At 38.6% G+C, this 20,753-nt stretch overlaps 1 protein-coding gene across 1 annotated transcript in view; it reads right to left on the bottom strand.

Moving 5' to 3' along the window:
* LOC131027993 (uncharacterized) overlaps window positions 1-15,770 on the bottom strand; it is a 41,053-nt gene extending 25,283 nt beyond the window's left edge. Inside the window, exon 1 of the mRNA XM_057958103.2 lies at window positions 14,917-15,770. Coding sequence (XP_057814086.1) covers window positions 14,917-15,458 — 542 coding nt within the window. The 5' untranslated portion in view covers window positions 15,459-15,770. The remainder of the gene's footprint in view (window positions 1-14,916) is intronic.
* Between the last annotated feature and the right edge of the window lie 4,983 nt (window positions 15,771-20,753).

A 20,753-nucleotide genomic window follows, 5' to 3' on the forward strand; every position in this document is an offset into this window, starting at 1 on the left:
AAATGGATCCAATACAGCATCCATTTCCATGCACCTCTAGTCCAAACTGATTCTACTACTCTTTGCCTGACATGAGATCTTAAAATTTTGCCATAATTAATGTATCAAGCTATATCTGTATCAGATCTTGAAATTTTGCCATAACTGTATCCAATGCAGTATCCATTTCCATGCAACTCTAGTCCAAATTGATTCCACGCTGTCGGAATCAATCAACACTGAGAGGGGGAGGTGAATCAGTGTTCGGCAATTAACAACTTTCTTAAACTGATTCTTAAACCACCGGATGCAAATGAACAAAAAGTGCAGAAACTAAATGCACTTCAGGGTGAGGCGGGAGCAAGGGCTTTAGGGAGTCTGGAGGTGGAGATGAACATCAGGATGGTGAAGCAAATGACAATGATGCAAATGGGTTGGTTTCCCCTGGTCAAAGCTTGGAGGGCGGGCTGTTTTCCTCCTTTTGTGGTTGGAGCTCTCAGTTGAAGGTGTCAATGGCTAGGGTTTCAGGGAATGTTGAAGGTGAAGGGGCTGCCAAAGATTTTGTTGGGATCAAGGGCTTTGCGGGTTGTGTTGCGGTCTTGCTGGACTCTCCCTTTGCTCGCACTCTTTGACTGTTGTTTCTCTTCCGCATGTTGTTTCTGGTGGATCTCTTTTCTTTCCACCCAAAGTTTTTATTTTGGGTGGCGGCGGGACCGACGTTTGGACTGCTATTGGAGGGATGGTTGATGGAGTGGGAGGAGATTCTAAGGTTGCTGAGGACTCTAGGGAAGCTTCTCATAGGTCATCTTCAGTGGCCCTTGTTGTTTTTGGCTGCTTGGTCTGCAGAGGGAAGTTGGAGTGCGTGTGTAGAGGAGGGGTTTGGGCTTTGGGAAAGTGTGCTGAAGATGGGGAAGATGGAGCTCCAATCGGTAGCTATGTTTCAATATGGCTTCTCCTTGCTTGGGTTGACTCAGGTTTTTATTCTGAGTTTGCCTTGGGTGGTGGCCTCCTACTTATGGTTTGGATGGGTCGCCCTGTTTCTTTTGTCGACCTTGCTTTCCCTATTTGTTGGGGTTGCTTCTGTCAGAGCGGGCTGTTTGTTTTTTCTAAAGATCTTTGGAGTAGCTGGAGCTTTCTGTGCCCTGTGGTTTTTCTTGTGGATTTGTTGGAGGGGGGGTGTTGTCTATGGTCCAGCAATGTTTGGGTTAGTTTCATCTTTTGGGAGACTCTCTCTGGTTTGGGTTGTGTTGTGACCTTTTCACACATCGCCCCATTGCTAATGGGGAACCCCTCTTTTCCGGCTTGCTGCATTGTTAGGTTAGGGTTTTGGTTGCTTAGTGGGCAATTTTGTGTTTCCCATGCCCGAGTCTCAGAGTTTTGATCATACCTAGTGCCATCTAGGGTTTTTGAGGTTATAGGATCAAGTTGCAAACATTGATATTTTAATGATTCTAAGTTTTGTCTAAGTGTTGACCTTTTGAGAGTTAACGTGTTTTTAAACACGCATATCAGTGATTTTAAAGTGCCAAGGTATTCCTAGACCTTTTGGAGTTGTTTTCTCGCTCCTAAGGTATTATTTAAATTGATTTCGCACTTTATCTCGATAATTTCCTAGCATTCTGCTCATCTTTCTGGAAAATTTGCCTAAGTCCAGTCTAATTTTGAAGTTTCTAAGCGATTTTGAGTGGTTAAAATGCCAAATTCCAAGGGTTAGAAGGTCAAATTCCATGCTAGAGGTGCTTTTCCCCTCATATTCCAAACTACACACCCTTTTCCCCCACTCAAAATCCACACTACACATGGGTTTCCCCTGAAATCCATACTGGCTATGATTTTCCACCACTGTTTATCCATGCCTGGGTCGATTTTCCCCTAGAAGTGCTAAAATTTGGCTAAGTGCTGAGATTTTTCTAGATTGCCATCGATTTTCCACCAGGAGTGTGGACTAGAGTGCGAACTATAGTGCGGACAACGTTAAGGATGATTCCATGCCTGGGTCGATTTTCCACTAGGATGTTTTATGACAAATAAGTGCGGATTTTTGTGCACTCTCAGTCCATACCCAAGTCAATTTTCCACTGAGAGTAATTTGATGAGCTTTAAGTCCGGATTTTCATCCAGACTGAGGTCGATTTTTCACCAGGGAATGTTTTTTGCGAATAAAGTGAATTTGGAGTGTGGATTCCTTGTCCAGACTGCCATCGATTTCCCCCTGGAGTGTTTTGTGTGCATTTTGATGAAATTTTGTATGGATTTTTGTCCAAGCTAAGATCGATTTTCCCTTGTGGGGATTATTTTGACATTTTAAATGATTTTTAAAGGGATTTCTTAATCCCAACTTAGGTAGATTTTCCCCTAGAGGCTCAATTTGGACTTAAAATCGAAATATTTAATAAGTGAGCCCCATTTTTAATTGTTTTTAAATGATGATTAATGATTATTTAAAATTTTAAAGGCAAAAAATTAAATAACTTGCAATAAGCATTTAATATTTTAACCTTCTAGAAGCAAGTTGGTTTTTACCAAACAAGTATATAAGCAAGTGTTTTATCCCACATTGCTTGTGTGGTGAAAGTGAGAGGCAAAAGCAAGTATAAGAGAGGAGTCAATAGCAATATTTTATTATTAAATCTACCAGGTGTCTCCATGAAAGGCGATTTTTCTCCCTCATTGGCGAATTTCGGCAAAGTGCTTAAGTGAAGTGTTGGGTTGAGGATTATTTCCTCCTCCATTTTTCCAGCTTGTTGTTCCATTCCCTTGCTGCCATTGAAGACCATTTTCAGATTTGGCGATTTTTTCAAATTTGGCAATTTTTCGAAGTTTGGCGATTTTTGGTGAAAGGTGGCGATTTTTAGTGTTTGAGAGTTTGGCGATATTTTTTCCTCCATTGTTGCTGCCATTGAAGAGATTTTCAGAATTTTAAAATGGCGCCATAGCTGGTAAATTTCGATTTGCATTTGGAGGTGTTTTGTGCCATTGTTTGGGGTGATTTCCTTCACACTTGGTGACTGCCATCATCCCCAGCTCGCTGATATGTTTCAGATCTGAGGTTGTCTTCAGATTTGGACCTCCATTATTGGCTGCATACTTAATTTTCAGACTTTAATTTTTATTGCCCAGCCAATTCCAACTTAGGCAATTTGCATTTGGAGGTGTTATGTGGAGTTTTAGTGCATTTTTCAGACCATTTTATCGCTGTTGCAGGTCTGAAAACTCCATTGTAGGCAGCTATTCTCAGAAATCTTCATTTCCAGCCACCTAACCACTTTGGCGATTTTGCTTGGAGCTGATTCCTTAGTTATTTTCTATCATTTTCAGGGATTTTTAACTACTTTGCAAGGTGCTGGTAAGTCTGAAGTAATTAATTTTCAGACTTGTCCTCAGAAATTTATTTTTTACCAGCCACACTTACATTCCTGGATATGATTGTTTTCATCATCAAAACTGATATTTATCAAGTTGTGCATATTTTTTAAGGATTGCAACATGTTTTTTGAAGTTAATTTATTAGTTGCAGGTTGTCTTCAAATTTGTTGACCTCCATTGTTGACTGCGGAAGGTGTCCTCAGACATACCTTGTGTGAAAACACAACCTTTCACACCTTTCCTTAGTCATCGCTGATCCAGTATACTCCTTTGCATTTTAGTTTGCATAATTTCCAAGCATGAGGAGGTATTAATGAACTTCATAGAGGGTTCCATGCCCTAGCGTTGCCATACTTTGAATCTAATTGTCAAGATCTACCAAGAGCATGGATTATTCTCCTGACTTTATTGCTTTAATTAGCTAAAATCTCTAGAAAGTTAGGAGTTTTATCAAGAGCATTATTTATTTTCCTAAGTCTAACTTCAAGCTTCGTACAGGTACGATGTCGAAGTCCAGATTTAAGGAGAGGAAAGAACTACTGAAGATGCTTGAGAGTGGATTCTATCCAGAGCCCAAGATTTCATCCAGATGGAAGGAGATCACAGATATAAACATGCATTTCCTAGACTTGGATCAGATGCGACAGCGGTAGTTCGGCGTCGGAGATAAAGTTCCTTCCCCAACATATGCGAACATTATGAAGAGTGGTATTTTCCATGCCGCTGGATTTCCACAGTCCATACAGTGCAGTGAGCCTATCTTATCCTGGAGTGTGCACGGTGTTATGATCCGCTCACATGAATGATCAAAACTCCTAAGGGCATTGTTGTTGCCTACCTTGCTGAGGATGCTATTGCTGAGGCGTTCGGAATTCCACGCGGAACAGACATGAAGGATGTGACCAAGGATGAATATACAAAAAGATACACGAAGAAGATGGGTGTATGCAAGAATTTGATAAACAAAGAGTGGATGATTGAGCCTAGGTCTCATCAATCCAAGGTTCCCAAGACACTCATGTGCATAGACTTCAAAGAGGAGTATAGCAACTTAATATTCCTACTCAACAGAATGATGGGGATGCCGCAGGGAACAATATTCGATGGATGGATGTTCTACTTCATCCAGGATTGTCTTAGAGGAACATTAGTAAATTGGTCTAAGATTATAAGTGACAATCTGGACTTTCAGCTGAGGAATGTAGAGCGGTCCAAGTCAATCGCCATGACTTCTTACCTGGTATACCTGCTTGCACGGTTTGTTTCATACAGAGGATTGATATGCAAGGGTGAAGTCGAGAATGGGCAAGGACAATTCAGGAGTCGTGAATGCTACCCCCAGCTGAGCATGTATAGAATTGAAGACTATAAGAGAGTGAATGATGCATTCACTATGTCCATCACATGGATGCTGCAAGGCGGAATCCACAGAAGATTCTCCAAGGAGGCAACAAAGTTAATAAAAAAATATGGATCGTGGTATATTCAGTTTCCCACATTCACGTATCTTAGGATTCATGGGTTTCAATCTAAACCCTACAGACTTCCTAGGTATCCAACCGACAGAATGATCTTGTTGGAAGTGGTGAGACAGCTTCTAGAATTCAATGTCATTCAAAGAGAGAAGCATAGGACAAGCATGACATTCCCTATTTCAGTTGGGAAGACGTCGAAGGTTTGCCAGTCTGCCATAGCCACCAGCACTGCGAGTGAGGAGCTTGCATCCTATTGATTTGCTACATATAAGAAAAGAGAAAGATTTGATCCAGATAAGAAAGTTGGAAGGATCAGGGGAGAGAAGCTCATTCACAAAGTAGACATAGAAGATTATTGGGCCAACCTGATGGACGAGCAAGCAGTGAAGAGAAGAATGTGGTCCAGAATGTCAATGGATTTCATGAGGAAGTGTGGACTTTTCCTCAAACCTGATCAAGTGTTCGATAACAGAGATCATACGCACCCACAACTGAGAATGAAATGAAGAAGGCAATCCTATTGCCAAATTGGTCAGAGTCAGAAGAGATTGACCTGAATGTATTGATGAGAGAGGTTTTGAGTTTCTCCTGTGCATGGATAGATATACAGATGAATAAATTAATTGATATGGGTGTTCCCTTCACTTATGAAAGGACGAAGCCGAAAGAGTCTACTTCCGAGGATGATAAGAGGATTGTCAGTGATGTCAGGATTCATGCAGACGAAGAGAGTCAAGCTCCCAAGAGAAGGTTGAACGCGCCAGGAGAAGTCAGGGCCAGAGGAAAGAAGATTGAGGAGGTGAAGAAGAAACAAAAGACTATCATTCCTCCACATATCATTCCTTCACCACCTCTCAGTGTCTCATCAATCAAAGTGATTGAAGTAACAGAACGGAAGAAGGAAACCCAGCAGTGTTCCAACACAATGATACTACCAGGGAATACTTAGGAATTACATGCCACAGCGACATCCGCACCTTTGAATGAGAATGATGATTAGCAGGGATCCCCTACTGTCCTTTTGGAAGTTAGTTTGGGAAATGAGGTATACAATTGAACCAGGAATAATCCTAACGATGATGATGATGTTATCTCGGCTTTGAGAGGACTTGATCGAGAAATGTGTCTCGATGATGGTATGGAGATGGCCGCTATTCTTGAATAGTTGATGAGAAGTATGGAGAAAAGTAAGAAAATGATAGAGATACAGCCTATTGACGACATTGATGACTACCTAGCTAGGAGTGTTGAGGAGAAAGAACCCAAGAGAGCGGAGATTTTGTCGCACATAGCTAGAGATGAGACGGGAATGCGGATTGCGCAAATTGTTGTTCCTATTGCAGGCGTGACAGCGGACATTGCTACTCCTATGGATTTCCAGATCACTTCAGTTGCCCTTGGTCGTACATCCAGAAAGCAAGAATTTCAAGAGGGTGGTGAAAACCTCAAGGCAATCGATGCAAGGTTAGACAGAGAGATTGCGGAGAAAGAAAGGTACAGAGAAGAGAATATTAAACTTAGAGAGTACATTGCAGGGATAAGGCGTGAAAATCCCACCCTTATTTCCCCTATTGTAGTTGACCATGGAATGCATTCACACTATGAGGCAGCGAGAGGTACACTCTTGGAGGTGGAAAAGTGGATTGGGAATACAAGAAAGCAGGCAGATGATTTCCTTACTCAGTTTGTCCATGCATATGATAGGACAACAAGGCTCCCATTTAGAATCCAGTATTTGGAGGGAGTTTGGAAAGAATTCCAGCCTATTCAAGAGGAGACTATTCCACACCTCCAGGCTTTGAAGAAGATTCCTAATTCCACCTTGGTCAGCGAGAACATGGTGCACAGTGGAGACGGATACGATTTCCATGGCTGGTATTGTTCATTAGCCGTGAAGAAATCAACTTATGAGAACGCCCAGTCAAGTTGTATGGAGATGGAAGGATTGATTCAGGACATTCAGATGAAGATCCTTGCCTCGATTGAGGAATCATTGGGTGTTGATGTTAGTGATGCTAGTGATTTACACTTAGCCGAATTAAGAGACAAGATGAAATTTATGTATTTTTGCCACTTGGACTCTTTGAAGAAGAGTCAAATAGATGACTTGGTCTCTTTGTTGATTCATGTTCATAGTTCGCAAAAGTTCATGCCAGAATGGGAGAACACTTTGGATGCTTGCTCGGATTCACTAGACGTGATTGATTTACAGCAGGATACCTTGCCTAGCATTTCCATGGAGGAATTAGATTTAGTATTGGCTAGATTCTTGGAGTATGCTAGGAGAGAGAGAGAGATGCAGGGAAGAATCTTCTAGAAGATTCCCTATTTGATGACTAGGTATCTTTTCATTGGGCCATATGTAGGTGGCACCATTTTTTATGTAAACCCTAATTAGGGCAATTCTAGGGTTTTGTTGGCATGATCTCGACCATTGATCTTGGATCAATCTTGGCCATCCATTTTGTAAGAGACTCTATATATGCCTCCTTGTCTCTCATTTGTAAGAGAGAGTTTTTGTAGAATTGTTGGTATATGTTGCAGCTATTTGAATCATAATCATTGTTCAATTGCTGGTGATTTTGCTCTTCAAATGTTGTCTTTGCATTCATAGTTCTCAATTCCTCCAAGTTAAATTAGAATTTTAGATTAGAATTTATTTTCATGTATGTTAGATTGAGTGGAAGATTTGTTGAATTCATTTGTGTGGAATCCTTAATCCATACCACTAGCCTCTTGCCGCTAGTAAGTGCGCCTTGTGTGGTCAACTGGAAATTTGAGAAAGCTTAACTTCAACTATTACGCGTCCCTTGACAAGCATCAACTTGGATGGTGTCAACGTTTGATGGTGATAGCCTGAAAATCTTTAAGTATACCTTAGACGATTGCACTAAGCTTGTGTCAATACATGTTTGTGAGACCTTGCCTAGTTTGATTCCACTAGATCCATTCATCATTTCCTACATTCCTAGGCTTAGAATAGATTTCCTGAACCCTATTCCTTTTCCCCCTTTTTTAGTAAGAAGTAAAATCCAAAGCCATATTGATAAATCTTAAGTTGTCAGCACACCTACTCCACATATTCATGATAATCCAAACATTTGCGTAAGTCCCCAAGTGAACACAGCAATTCACATCGACCATTGAGTTACCCACTCGTCAAGACCTGACATGTAGAAACCTTGGAATCATTTTAGTTGATCTCATTCTTAGCATCTGAGGTGATTTTGTTCAAGAGAGGGTAAATTATCTTGGTAATTTATTCTATAATGTTATGTGCCTAAAACACACATCAACAGGCTGTTCTTTGGCTTTTTGCTTTGTGGGGGCTGATGTTCTTGATTGGGGTTTTCTCTTATTTTTTGGCCCCCTCTTTCTACGATTGCCATGTTAGGGTTGAGACCCTTTGGGGCGGTCTATGCATATCTCTGGGCCCTAAGAGGGTTTGCTCATTGTTTTGCTTTCTGGACCTGAGGCTTCATTGGAGATTGTTTTTTAAGGTCTGTTTTGTTGTCTCTCTTGGTTGCCTTATCTATCTTTCTGGGTGTTTCCTTTTTGTGGACTCCAGAGTTTGTGTTTACCCTTCTCCTATTGAGGTGGAGTTGGGTGTTGCAGGTGAGGCTGGGAGGTTATGGTGGGTGGTTGAGGGCACCCTATTTTTTGTTTGTATGGGAACAGAGGTTGGTCTTTTAATTGTTATTTCTCCTTTATCATCTATTGAGGTGGTGAGGAGGAAGTGTATAATGTACTTTGTTCTATTCATGCTCAATTTCAAGGTTAAGGGAGCCATGCTAAATCCCACTGCTAAGGTCGAAGGTGCCTGGAAAATCCCTATGGTTATATTGGATCAAGCTTCTACGGAGCTAAGTTTTTCTGTTGATGGTTTGTGTCTTTTCAAAGCCCCTATAGAGGTGGAGAGGAGCTTTGCTTGAAGGATGTTGACTTTCAAATGGATCAGGTTTGTTGGCTTAAGCTTAATGGTTTTGGGAGCCATTTCAAAACCCAACATGAAGGTTTGGGGAGCCTTTCAAAACCCCCTAGTTCCAGATCATTACTCAATGCTTCTCTTCATGGATCTGACTATTATGGTTTTGGGATCTTTGTTTGCAAAGGTTCAAAATATGGGTGCCTAGAAAAACCCCTGGTATTTGTTGAAGGTTAAGGGAGCCTTGATAAAACCATTGGATTTTCTTGTTTAGTCTTCTCTTGGCTTTGTATGTGTAAGGCCTTGGCCTACGCTTCTTCTCAGCAGGTTCTTTAATGATTACTCTTTAGTGTTTGGCTGAGTTTGGGCTACTGATTATCTTTGATTGTATCCTATGGCAGCGTTGTACTGTGGGTTCCGGACCCTGGTAAAATCCGAGGGTTTCGGGGTCCCCTAAAAACCTGTTTTTTCCTTCATCAAAAACTAAATGCAAACAAGCACAACCCATAACACCAGAATTTTTACGTGGAAACCCGAAAAAGGAAAAAACCCGGTGGGATTGAGACCCACAATATTATAATACTGTAATCAAGAGTATAATAATATTACAAGAGGGGAATGCACATGCAGTCAGGCACACTGCCTAGAGCTCACTGCTCAATTACAAAAGAGGGCTACAACCCTGGAGGACTCGCTATCCTACAAATGATTACAAATGATAACAAGAATGTCTGAACTGATGAGTAGCATCTGCAAATGCCAAAATGCAGTTTCGGTTTAAGCCCAAAGTGACTAACTTCCACTGTTTTGACAAACTGCTATGTTTTGCTGCTTTGTCATACGCCGAAGCATTAAATCAAAGATAGTGCATGTGAAACTGCGCACCAACGCTCACACAAACTTCGCATACTCATCTCTATATCCAAAATGCTCATATAAATCAGTCTTATATATCCACATCATCAAATTAAATCAATTCCATGTCGGCCTGAAAACCGCATAACACGCAACATGAAACATATAACAAGAAGTCAATTCAATCCAATTACAAATCCATATGCGGACCCAAACAAATTGATTAAATGCTTCACGCATGTCAACTCGACCACCTCGAATTCAAAACCAGTCACCGAAATCATCCCAAAGATTCCGCATAACACGCTACACCAAAATAACCCAGTTCTTCCTGAAATATCGGATACCGGATCTTCAATCTTGCACGAGAATCAATATCAGAGCCTAGGATTGCGAATTAAGTTGTCTCAAACATCCAATCACCTAACCCTTCCACCACAACAAAAACTATACAACCAAAATTGAGTTTTGCTCAATGTAACTATACTCTGCCACATATTGTATTCCACCTTCCAAACTTAAGCAAAATGGATATCAAACTTCCGGTAGAACAATTCAGCATATACCAGATGTGATATCTGATCTGAGTTGCCATCAATGACAACCCCAAAACATTCCTCATGCATTAATCTCTACCGGTACAGTGTCTCTTGCCAACACACACAATAATTGATTCTACTACTCTTTCCCTGACAAAAAGCACAAAGACAGATGCTCATGACGTGAGCCTGCTCAAAAAGTCAACATGGCCACCCCCACCATATCATTTCGAATGTGGAATATAAATTTGTAAGCGTGAATTATTTAATGTTGGCAGGAAGAATCTTTAACATGAGCATGGCATTACCACCCTCAAACAGAAGAGAAAAGGTTGTTAACAAAATACGGAATGGTGATCAAGAATATCAACAACCAAAGCATCTGATAAAATGATATTGGTACGGTACCACTTACCAATCTGCTATTCATATGACACAACTTCAAGTACGAGTATGAAACCATCTCTCCCAAGGACTATAGTGTTCGTAATGGCTGGATTCCTGCTGCATCCAACCTGCTCTGAGAAATACAATATATTTTGCTCACATTTATATTTTTAAGGGTAACCTCCCAATTCCTGTCTCGTATGAAACAAGAAGCCAACTGATAACCACTTTCAGCATTAGTTTAAAGTGGGGCTAGATTCTTGGCAAAGCTTCCACATTACAAGCAGAGTACTTTGACACAATAATACCACCACAGGCTTCACACAACATTTTATAGTCCTTAGCAGACGCAAGAAAAGATCGATGAGGTTGCTTGTGCAGTAGATATTTCCAGTATAAAGAAACCTTGTGACGCCTTCCTTGTTTTAATTTTACAAAGATGGTCAACAACCAAATTGTTGTGCAGCATGAGCTCCCCAAACAGAATATTAAGGCAACGTTGTTGTCTTAAACATGATGGAATTCTCAGCACTAACATTAAACTCAAAAGCACAAACATTTTCCTTGTTGCATTATCAAATAGCAGGGTTTTTACTTCAGGTATATTAGCAACAATCCAGTATATTAACCATAGAAGATTACCTACAACAAAGAGTAAAAATGACCATATGCAATAACATGATGCTACAATCCTTAATACAATGCATTTGTAGTGCCAATATTATCCTCGGAATAAAGTATCATACACAAAAAATATAATATTCAAGTCAAAGTCATCATTCATGGTCATAAAAGATAAGATCCTGCAAGAATCAAACATCAGAATCCACTTACAAAAGCCAACAAAGTAGGGGAATCTAGGATCCATGAAAGATTAGTAATTCTATAAAAAAGATATAGTCAAGTATAAAAAGGAAGTGTTGAAGCTTTATCACAATTTTTGGTTTTCTGATGAAATAGTACCATTTATTTTAACTATATACAATTTAGTTATAACTGCTGCAAGATTAGATTGTGTGATAGTTTGTGATAATAACGTTTCAAATCACACTCCATGATCCATCATCAGGATGTATAAAGTTTCTAGAAATACGCTATATCACAAAATGAGGTAGGTGGAAAACGCCACACGCTATAGTCTATGTTAGGCAAGGCCTTGAACAACATATCAAAAGAGAAAAATATAATGTTGCTGAACAGCATGAGCCAGGTCATAATCATCTAGTTTCCACCCATCAAATTATCTCGAGTATGAGCTCCCACCCTGTCAGAGCACCATCGTTGGCATGTTCATCCTGCAATTCCTCATGTGGCTGATCAGCAGCCCTGGGAAGAGAAAAGGCCAGTGCAAGGCAAGGAACCTTGCCACTATCTGGCGAAACAGAAGCACCTCTATCACAAGGCTGATGAGAAGTCAGAGATCATAGATGAGCACTGCAACCATGAGCTCTGCACTGCAAAGGATGAGAATCATGATGACTCCTACCATGTCAACACCCTCTAGAAGATGATTATAGCCCCTATTAGAAGGAGAGGTCGACAAAACTTTGGTAATCATCCATATACATTACCCCAATGGTCATGGAGCACTTAAAAATGGACCATTTCAAGTGCAACTTTATTGGCTTGTAGTTGTATAGCTTTATCAAGATTTCATTTTATATAGCATTGATAAATAGTTGGTTATCACTGAATTGCTCAGACTTCCAGGAGAGAAAAATAACTCTGGTGTATGTGCAAGTTTGACAAAATAGAACTTCAAACTCTTCAAAAGGAAAAAAGAATACTTATACATCAAAAATAAATGAATAAATTGTTTGCTTTGCTCGTGTTAGTATCTTATTCCAATGTGCACACTAAATATTAAAAAATGTATAACCTTTGAAAACATGTGCCATGGAAAAGTGTTGGATTTTGCCAAGATCAAGAGGTCAATGAAATGTACAAGATAGAGACACAATATAGGACAAGAATAAACTGTATTCTCATCAATAGAAAATGATCAATAATGGTTACATACAATGTAGATGAGCCTGCTTATATAGGCAAGGCTAGGGATATGTATGAGCACACAAATATGACATGTGGCTCAATAAGAAACAAGGGTAGGTAGGAAATAGGTGTGGGTAGGTAGGAGAAATAATATAATATTCCACATGAGGTGGATCACCCACCGAAGGTGGAATTATCACTCCACAATAAGTGGATATGATAGTGTAATAACAAGATCAACACCATAAGAGGTGGAATTTCTCCTACACACACTATCCCAATGTGGCACAAACACCCAAGTGTCTCATATCCAAACTACTATGAAATGCATTATCCTAAGTAAACTTAAGTAAGTGTAATAATATCCATGATGAATAATTACTTACACCAACAAAAAGAATCACATTCCCATAGCAATTCCATTGCAAAATTGGGCACAAACTCTTTAGCCTTGCTTTAGAGTTTACTTAAAAACACATCAATGGATTGTAGGATTGCATACAAATAGAAATATTCATATACCTATTTTCTCACAAACATTTACCATCAAATTGAACTCAACACCATTTACAATTGTCATGCTTCCTAAGCAAGAACGAAACCAAGATCAGATTTAAAAATTTCATGGCAATGCACATAAAAAATTTACATCATAATGCTTCCTGACTCGAATAACTAATACTAACATATCGGGCAAACAAGGAAATAGTATTTTGAAAGTTTGAAATCTTTTGACCACATCAATTTTTCTGTATTTGTATGAGTTGAACTTTAAAAGGCATACAAGTGTTTACAAAAATTATAAAGAAAACAGCAGAAAATATTCCTCTGCATTTGGCATATATCATATTTTGTTTGGAAAGATCGACATGTGCCCTCATGCTGGTGAGTGCTTGTGTGGAAACCTAGGCACACTAGGCAAAAGTTGAATACATTGTAAGACTTACTCATTTGTCCATCACTAATAGCCTCATCAAGCCTAGTCGCAAAGAAAGAATAAATAAAAATAAAAGCCATTCAGAAGTTGTCAAAAACCTGTTCCACTGGGTTGTGGGATATTGAAGGAATTGGTTTGGCTGTTACGCAGACCCCCGTGAATCAAAAACTGCAGAATGCTAAGCTCCTACGTTCAAAAAACCTGTATTCCGAAAAACATTGTCTAAAACCTAATAATAAAGCCACATATTTTATTCACTTTCTAATCTTCAATCCAAAGACGCACTTTGTGTAAAACCAAGTTACAACTACGACTACTGTTTTTTAAATTTCTTTATCCCCAGTCAAATTGATTAAAACTTGGGAGCATTGCTATCACTGGAAGATTAACTACTACGATTGGCATGTACTTTATAGACAAGAAAGAAAAACTCCGCAATAACAATCTAAGAAATGACTTTAACAAGAAGGGCACAATTACAGAAAAAACATAACAAATTTCCATATATACGTCTAAAAAAAAATGTTGCAGCCAATTGATAACAAGATATTGGCTAGTTGATTTTGATTTTGAACTGGTGAGACCTGGCGTTCAAAAGCTACCACACTGACTAGAAAGGTCTAGATCAAAGCTTACCTGTGGAGGATTTCTCCAGCAAGCGTGGACAATTAGTCATTACATACTAGCCAGAAAACAATAGGCGAACCTGGTGAGTCACAGATTACACCCAATCTGGGGAGAATCACCCAGACAATCGTAGGATGAACTATCCTAGCCCTGCAAGCAGTAACATTGCAATAGCCTTTGCTATGCACACCCAACAATAGGGTCTTTCTACTCAATTGGGTGCCAAGTTAAGGTCCGTGACAGCAAAGAGATTGGACAGGCTGAAGCCTTATTTGAAAGAAAAAGAAAATGTCATTTTGGCGTGGCCACCCAAGCATTTGCAATGGCCCAGAGCTTGATAGAATCTTAGCCCCTTGAGATTAGTTTAAAACCTAGAACGAACACGTAATGCTGATTTCGGTGTAGCAGTTTGATAAAAACTCCAATTTCCCCATTCAAAGCTAATTAAATATGGGATCGATTATCATTGTACCAGTCCACCAAATCCACTTCCAATCAGGTAATGTTTTATACCTTATTTTAGCTTTGTTATTATTGACATACTATATTGGCAAATAATCAATGAGAATCACCCACGTTCAAATTCCCCCATGAGAATAAGGTCGCCCATTACTCCCGCCAACATGTGCTCAGGTATATGGCCCATTTTTATAAATCTTAAGATTGCAGCCCATGCTTGTGCCAGACAAAGATGCTTAAAGGTTAAAAATGGCAGGTCATAACCTCGCCCAAGATTAAAATACAAATATTGCTCATTAATCAGAAAAACCAAGAACCCTAATCTGAAGCGGAACAAAAAATAAAAAAGCAAGATCATAAGAAGAAATAACCAACCTTTCACAAGCATCTTCAAGTGAAGAAAATGGTCGCTTAATGTCAGGGTTACAGACTTTCCATGCATCATGGTGGGCCATCTCTAATTCTACTTGGTATCCCGGTCTCGGGTTTGACTTCTGTTGATGTTGTTGATGATGTTGTTGATGATGCTGTTGATGCTGTTGATGATGCTGTTGCTGCTGATGCTGTTGCTGCTGCTGCTGTTGATGTTGATGTTGATGTTGCTGCTGCTGCTGCTGCTGATGTTGTTGTTGCTGTTGATGTTGCTGCTGTTGAAGCAGATGATTGTGATGAAGAATTGGGTTCCTGGGCTGTAACGAGTGGGAATCATTGTTTGCTATGTTAGGATTTGAAGGAAATCTGTTAATGGACTGTTGGTGTTGTTGAAATTGTTGTTGCATTAGAAGAAACTGCTGCTGGTGCTGATGCTGCAGCAACAGTTGCTGCTGCTGCTGCTGAGATGGTGGTTGCGGTTGTTGCTGGTGTTGTTGAGCCAATGCATTGGCCTCCTCCATCCTCCTATTAAGATCGTCATTCATTATTTGTGGGATTTTAAATGGACTTTAAGATAAAGATGAGTATGACCTGTCTGCTGTTCTACTTTGGTTTAGGGCACAATTTTGGAAGGCACTGATCTAGTCTGCAAGTAAAAAGCAAGGTCTTAAAGGCATTATTGGATCGAAAGAAGATGTGCTTGTATTTTTCGCGATTTCATTGAAAGAGCAGTTACCAGCCATCACAAGGGAAGGGCAAGTAAAACTCTGCTGTTTTCTTCACCAGTTTGAAAGTCTTCGGGACATAACATCGTGTTCTCAAGGAAACAACACTTTCATTTTTCTGATTTCCGTGTAAGGGATAAAAATATTTTCTTTTGTATATTTTCTTTTATTCAGAAGTTATTATTCACAAGTTCTATAATAATTTTAAGTTGCTCTTATAATTTGATATTATTGAATATAAGTAGGGAAGTAGGGGAAGAGTTTGAGTAGTTGAGCATGTATGAATCGTTGTGAGAGTTGTTGATACTTTTTGTTCCAATAATAGGACAAATAAAAACTATTGTTTGAAACATAAAATATCACTTTTTATGAGTTTATATAATAATAATTACAATATATTGTACCAATAGTTGTGACTTTAAAATTGTTATTGCTATGAAATGTATCATTAATTGTAAAAAGCAACCAATCATGTGATGCAACATCAACTACACAAGTATAGGAGCCTTTTTTGCACGCCTGTTGCTCTCACTTTTTTTTTTTTTGTTGTTTTGAACACCTTGACAAAAAGAATGTTGATGTGGCACCATACTTGATGATGTGGCCCTGAAAATTATAAGTAGGAAACTTGTCAAGTAAGCTACTATAAAAAATTGGGAGTAATTTGAAATTTCCACGTAGGATTTTGAGAAGAGTGAAGTTAGTGTGCACAGCTACTGAGTCCTCTCCCCTATATGTTATTCTTTAAGTCTAGAAATATTAAATATATGAATTTCAAATATATAATTAGTATGTCAATGGGCCCTTGGTCTACTGGTGAAGTTGAATGGCTCCAAATGAGCCCACCTAGGATCAAGTCTTGCTGAGTGCAAGGCTTCGACATCATAAGGGATGAGGTTGAGATTTGCAAATATATCATTAGGTGAAGTATTATATTCACATAGAAGATGGACTTACTATTCTTTTCAGATATTTTAGACTTACTTTGAGTTTCAATTTTTTGGGGGCTTTATTGTGGGTATGTTTTTATCAATATGTATGGAGTCAAAGCAGTTAATCCGAAAAGATCATTACATTTGTAGACGTTACAATAATAAAATGCGACTAAGAGGGCAATTTTTAAAAGCTCGACAGGTTCTTTTGGAAAGGTGATATGGGGACCTTTACTTTTGGTCTAAAATGCAACATTAAACCTTGTTCAAGATCGGATCACTATCTCATCCAACTTAATATCACTAGCAAAAGAAAGGCATCTAAGATGTTTAAAGTAGTCTTTAAACTAAAATTAATGAAACAAAATTTGAAAGAGTGGAACATATCACAATTCTAAAATATTTAAGAAAATTAGAGAAGCCTTGAAGAAGAGTTAAGAGAGCTCAATGAAGTGTTAGTTTATGGCACGGATCAAGACATATTTATGAAAAAAAAGGTCGATGGGAGAATATGAAGAAATTCTAGCAAGGGAAGAAACTTGCTACAATAAAAAAAAACTAGAGAAATCTTGATCAATGAAGTAGATAAGAATTCCAAATTCTTCCACGACAATACAAAATCTTGTACCTGAATGCAAACAAAATAGCAAGTTTAAAATTAGAAAATGGAACAATATTGGAGGACCCTGAGGAGATCAAAGAAGCCATAGTCAATATTTTGTGACTTGCTCAACAATCGAGAGGGCTCGGACCTACAAGCCCAACGTAAGATTCTAGAAAATGTTCCTGTTATTATCAGGGGAGCATAATAAAACATTAACAACAAGGTTCGCTAAAGAAGAAATCAAGCAGGAAATAGATCAAATGCATCTAGACAAATCTATGGGATTGGATGGGTTCCTAGCTTCCTTTTTTCAAAGTGTTGGGCAATTATTGGAAAGGAGATATCTGAAGCTATTGAAGATTCTAGACTTTCTAGAAAAAATCTAAGAGAAATTACTAATACCTTTATAGCCCTCATACCCAAGAAAGCAAAGGCGTTTGCTAAACGATTATCGACCCATTTCCTTGTGCAATGCCTTCTAAAAAATTCTAGCTAGGGTTGTAGCAAATAGATTAAAAAGATTTTTACCCAACATCATCTCAGAAGAACAAATGGTCTTATTTTTGGGAAGATCCATTTTAGATGGGGTAATCATATCTCAAGAGGCAATACATTCTCTTCAAAAAATGAGGATTTTAGGAATGTTGATTAAATTCGACATCAAGAAAGTATATGATCAGGTGGATTAAAGGTTCCTCATGAAGGTCATGGAGGCATTTGATTTTAGCAAGAGTTGCATAGATTGGATATATAATTGCATCACTCGCCCAAGGTATTTGGTGTTCATCAATGGATCTTTAGAAAGCTTCCTCGAAGCTCAACGAGACTTAGGTAGGCGGATCCACTATCACCCCTTCTCTTCTTTATAATGGAAAATTCATTGAGAAGAACTCTTGGACAAACTATTTCAAGGAACAACATTAAATTTTTAAGCATAACCAACAATCTTCACCCTAATTTGCATCAGTGATTCATGGATGACACCATTTTTATGGAATAGCCAATAGATGGGTAGTGAGGCACATTAAAGAGACAATAATCCTCTACTCAAGAGCTTCGAGGCAAGAGGTAAGGAAGAACAAATTAGAAATCCATTTCTTTTTCATATCAACAAGGAAAGAGTGGAGATTATCAAAAAAAATATCTTTAAAAGAGGGCAGCTACCATTCACTTATGAAACAAACTTTGGGACCCTCTAGGGGACAGAATAGCGAATCAAGTGGCTTCATTGAAAGGTCAAAGGCTGAGCAAGCAAAATGACCATGCTAGAGGTGATTATTTTTGTCATTCCTAACTATCATGTCCTATCTACCTCTTTCCACAAGAGCTAACCATGAAATCAACCAGCCCATTAGAAGTTTATATTGGTAAGGCAAAGCTAAAAGAGATAAAATTGCCTTGATTTATTGGGACAAGGTTTGCAATCAAAGCATTTGGAGGTATTGGGATTAGAAATAAATCACTTCAAAATAAAGGTTTTGGCAGCCAAATTGATATGGAGAATGTTTGAGGAACCTCGGTCAAAATGGGTTGGAATTATCTAGCACAAATATATGGAGGACAACGAGGCTTCAAGCATAATCGCCACTACCAACTCCATGGGGTTGAGTTGGGAACTTCATGAGTAATTTCAAATCCCCAGTCACAAAATATCTAACGTGGCACATACATGATAGTGGAACATCTTTATTTTGGGAAGACTCTTAGAGTGGACAAGTAAGTTTGGACATGGCTACCACCAAGAATGCTCTTAAGCAACTTTAGGGTATACATGTCAAGGGTTACCTGTAGAGAGATTGGAAAAATAGGTTAAGGGTGTGGTCTTGGAAGGATTTGGAGTTGACATGATTGTTAAGGTATGATGTTGTTTGGCTAAAAGAGATTCTCTGACACAGGCCTTTGGCTTTACACGATGGACAAGGCACCATCTTATGGAACAAGTCAAATAATGGTTACTATTTACAAATGGATACAATTAGTTGGAAAGAGAAGTAGAGAATGAAGAGTTGCAGATTCTAATAAACCTTTGCTAACAAAAGCTTTGCTTTCCCCAAGTCACACTTTTGCATGGAACATTCTCCAGAAGAAGATTCTTATTGTAGATAAAATTAGTAAGATGGGTTACTATGGTCCTTCTAGATGATCTCCTTGTGCAAAAGTAGTGAAAAAAAGATGGATCATATGATTAGTGGATACCCCTATGCTCGAGAGTATTAGAGGTAGTTGTGTGTAAAGCTTGATTGGGCAGACATTCTACCAAATGATATTGAGTTTAATCAAAATGTGACCAATTTTGAAAAGGTATACCACTTATTATAGTCTCTATATTGTTTGTCCTTTTAACTTGATTTAGGAAATATGGAAAGAAATAAAAAGGAATATTTTTTAGTACAAGGAGCTAGGTTTGCATTCATTCTTAAATAAGGTAGAGGTTGTTGTGGTTGAAATAGTAAACAATAGATCAAGAGAGAAAAAATAATGCAATTCCTTTTTCACAAAATGGGATGCCAATATTAGGAAGGCATGGTTTATATTGTTTGCTCCCTCGGTAGTGAGGTTTGGGGGCTTAGACACTGAGAAGATAAGGGAGAGGGTTTCTCAGAATTTGCCTCCATTAGGATGGTTTAAGATGAACTTTGATGGAGAATCAAGGGGAATTCCTAGTATATTTTTTGCATGGTGTATTATTTGCAATGGGGATGAGGTAGCTATTTGCAAGGTTTCAAAGCCTCTTCCGAGCGAGATCAACAACGAGATTGATTTTCAAGCCCTCATTCTAGGATTGAGTAAATGTAGAGAGCTAAAACTAGATAAATATGTCATGGAGGGAGAATCAATCATAGCAATCAATTCCCTTAGGAAGGACCATACTCCCAATTGGAAACTGCAGGCATTGTTGGACGTAGCCCTAGAGAACTCTCAAAATTTTAGTTCCTTCATAGCTAATCATATTTTTTGTAAAGCCAATGGTGAGGTTGACTCTCTAGCCAATGTTGCAATCGATGGAGTTGAAAATCATTATATGGTAGAATAGGGAGGCTCCTAGTATAGTTAAATTTAGGTTCTATGAACTGTCCTAGCTAAGACCAATAATGATACATTGATGGATCAACTTTTCTGATTCTATGATGTTGGAACTAGAGGGTTGATAATAGGTGGCTCTAGATTTTGTCTAGTTTGTTTCTCAAATAAATTGTCTCTTCAGGCTATGTTCAAACATATTGAAGATATTGCCTCGGTTTTTTAGTAGCTGAATTGAATATGACTACTTCTTATAAGGTTTGGTCTTTAGTGTGAGAAAGGTTCGGTTTGGACAATAAAATGTCTATGGGGCTGGGTTGCAACATTATGTTGTCCAAAATTAACTAGTATTGATGTATCTCATACTCTTTTGATCAATAAATGTTATCCTTGCGTATAAAAAAAGGCTATATCCAATGAGATGATGCAATACATAATTCACATACCTAAATCATGAACACATTTTCTCTCAATGCTTACCTTAAGATTTGTTTTTTCAACCTCAACTTCACACAACTAACTCATTGTGTTTTATAATTTCATATTTGTCCTATTACT

The sequence above is a fragment of the Cryptomeria japonica genome, chromosome 5, assembly GCF_030272615.1.
Source record: "Cryptomeria japonica chromosome 5, Sugi_1.0, whole genome shotgun sequence".
Classification (NCBI taxonomy): Eukaryota; Viridiplantae; Streptophyta; class Pinopsida; order Cupressales; family Cupressaceae; genus Cryptomeria; species Cryptomeria japonica.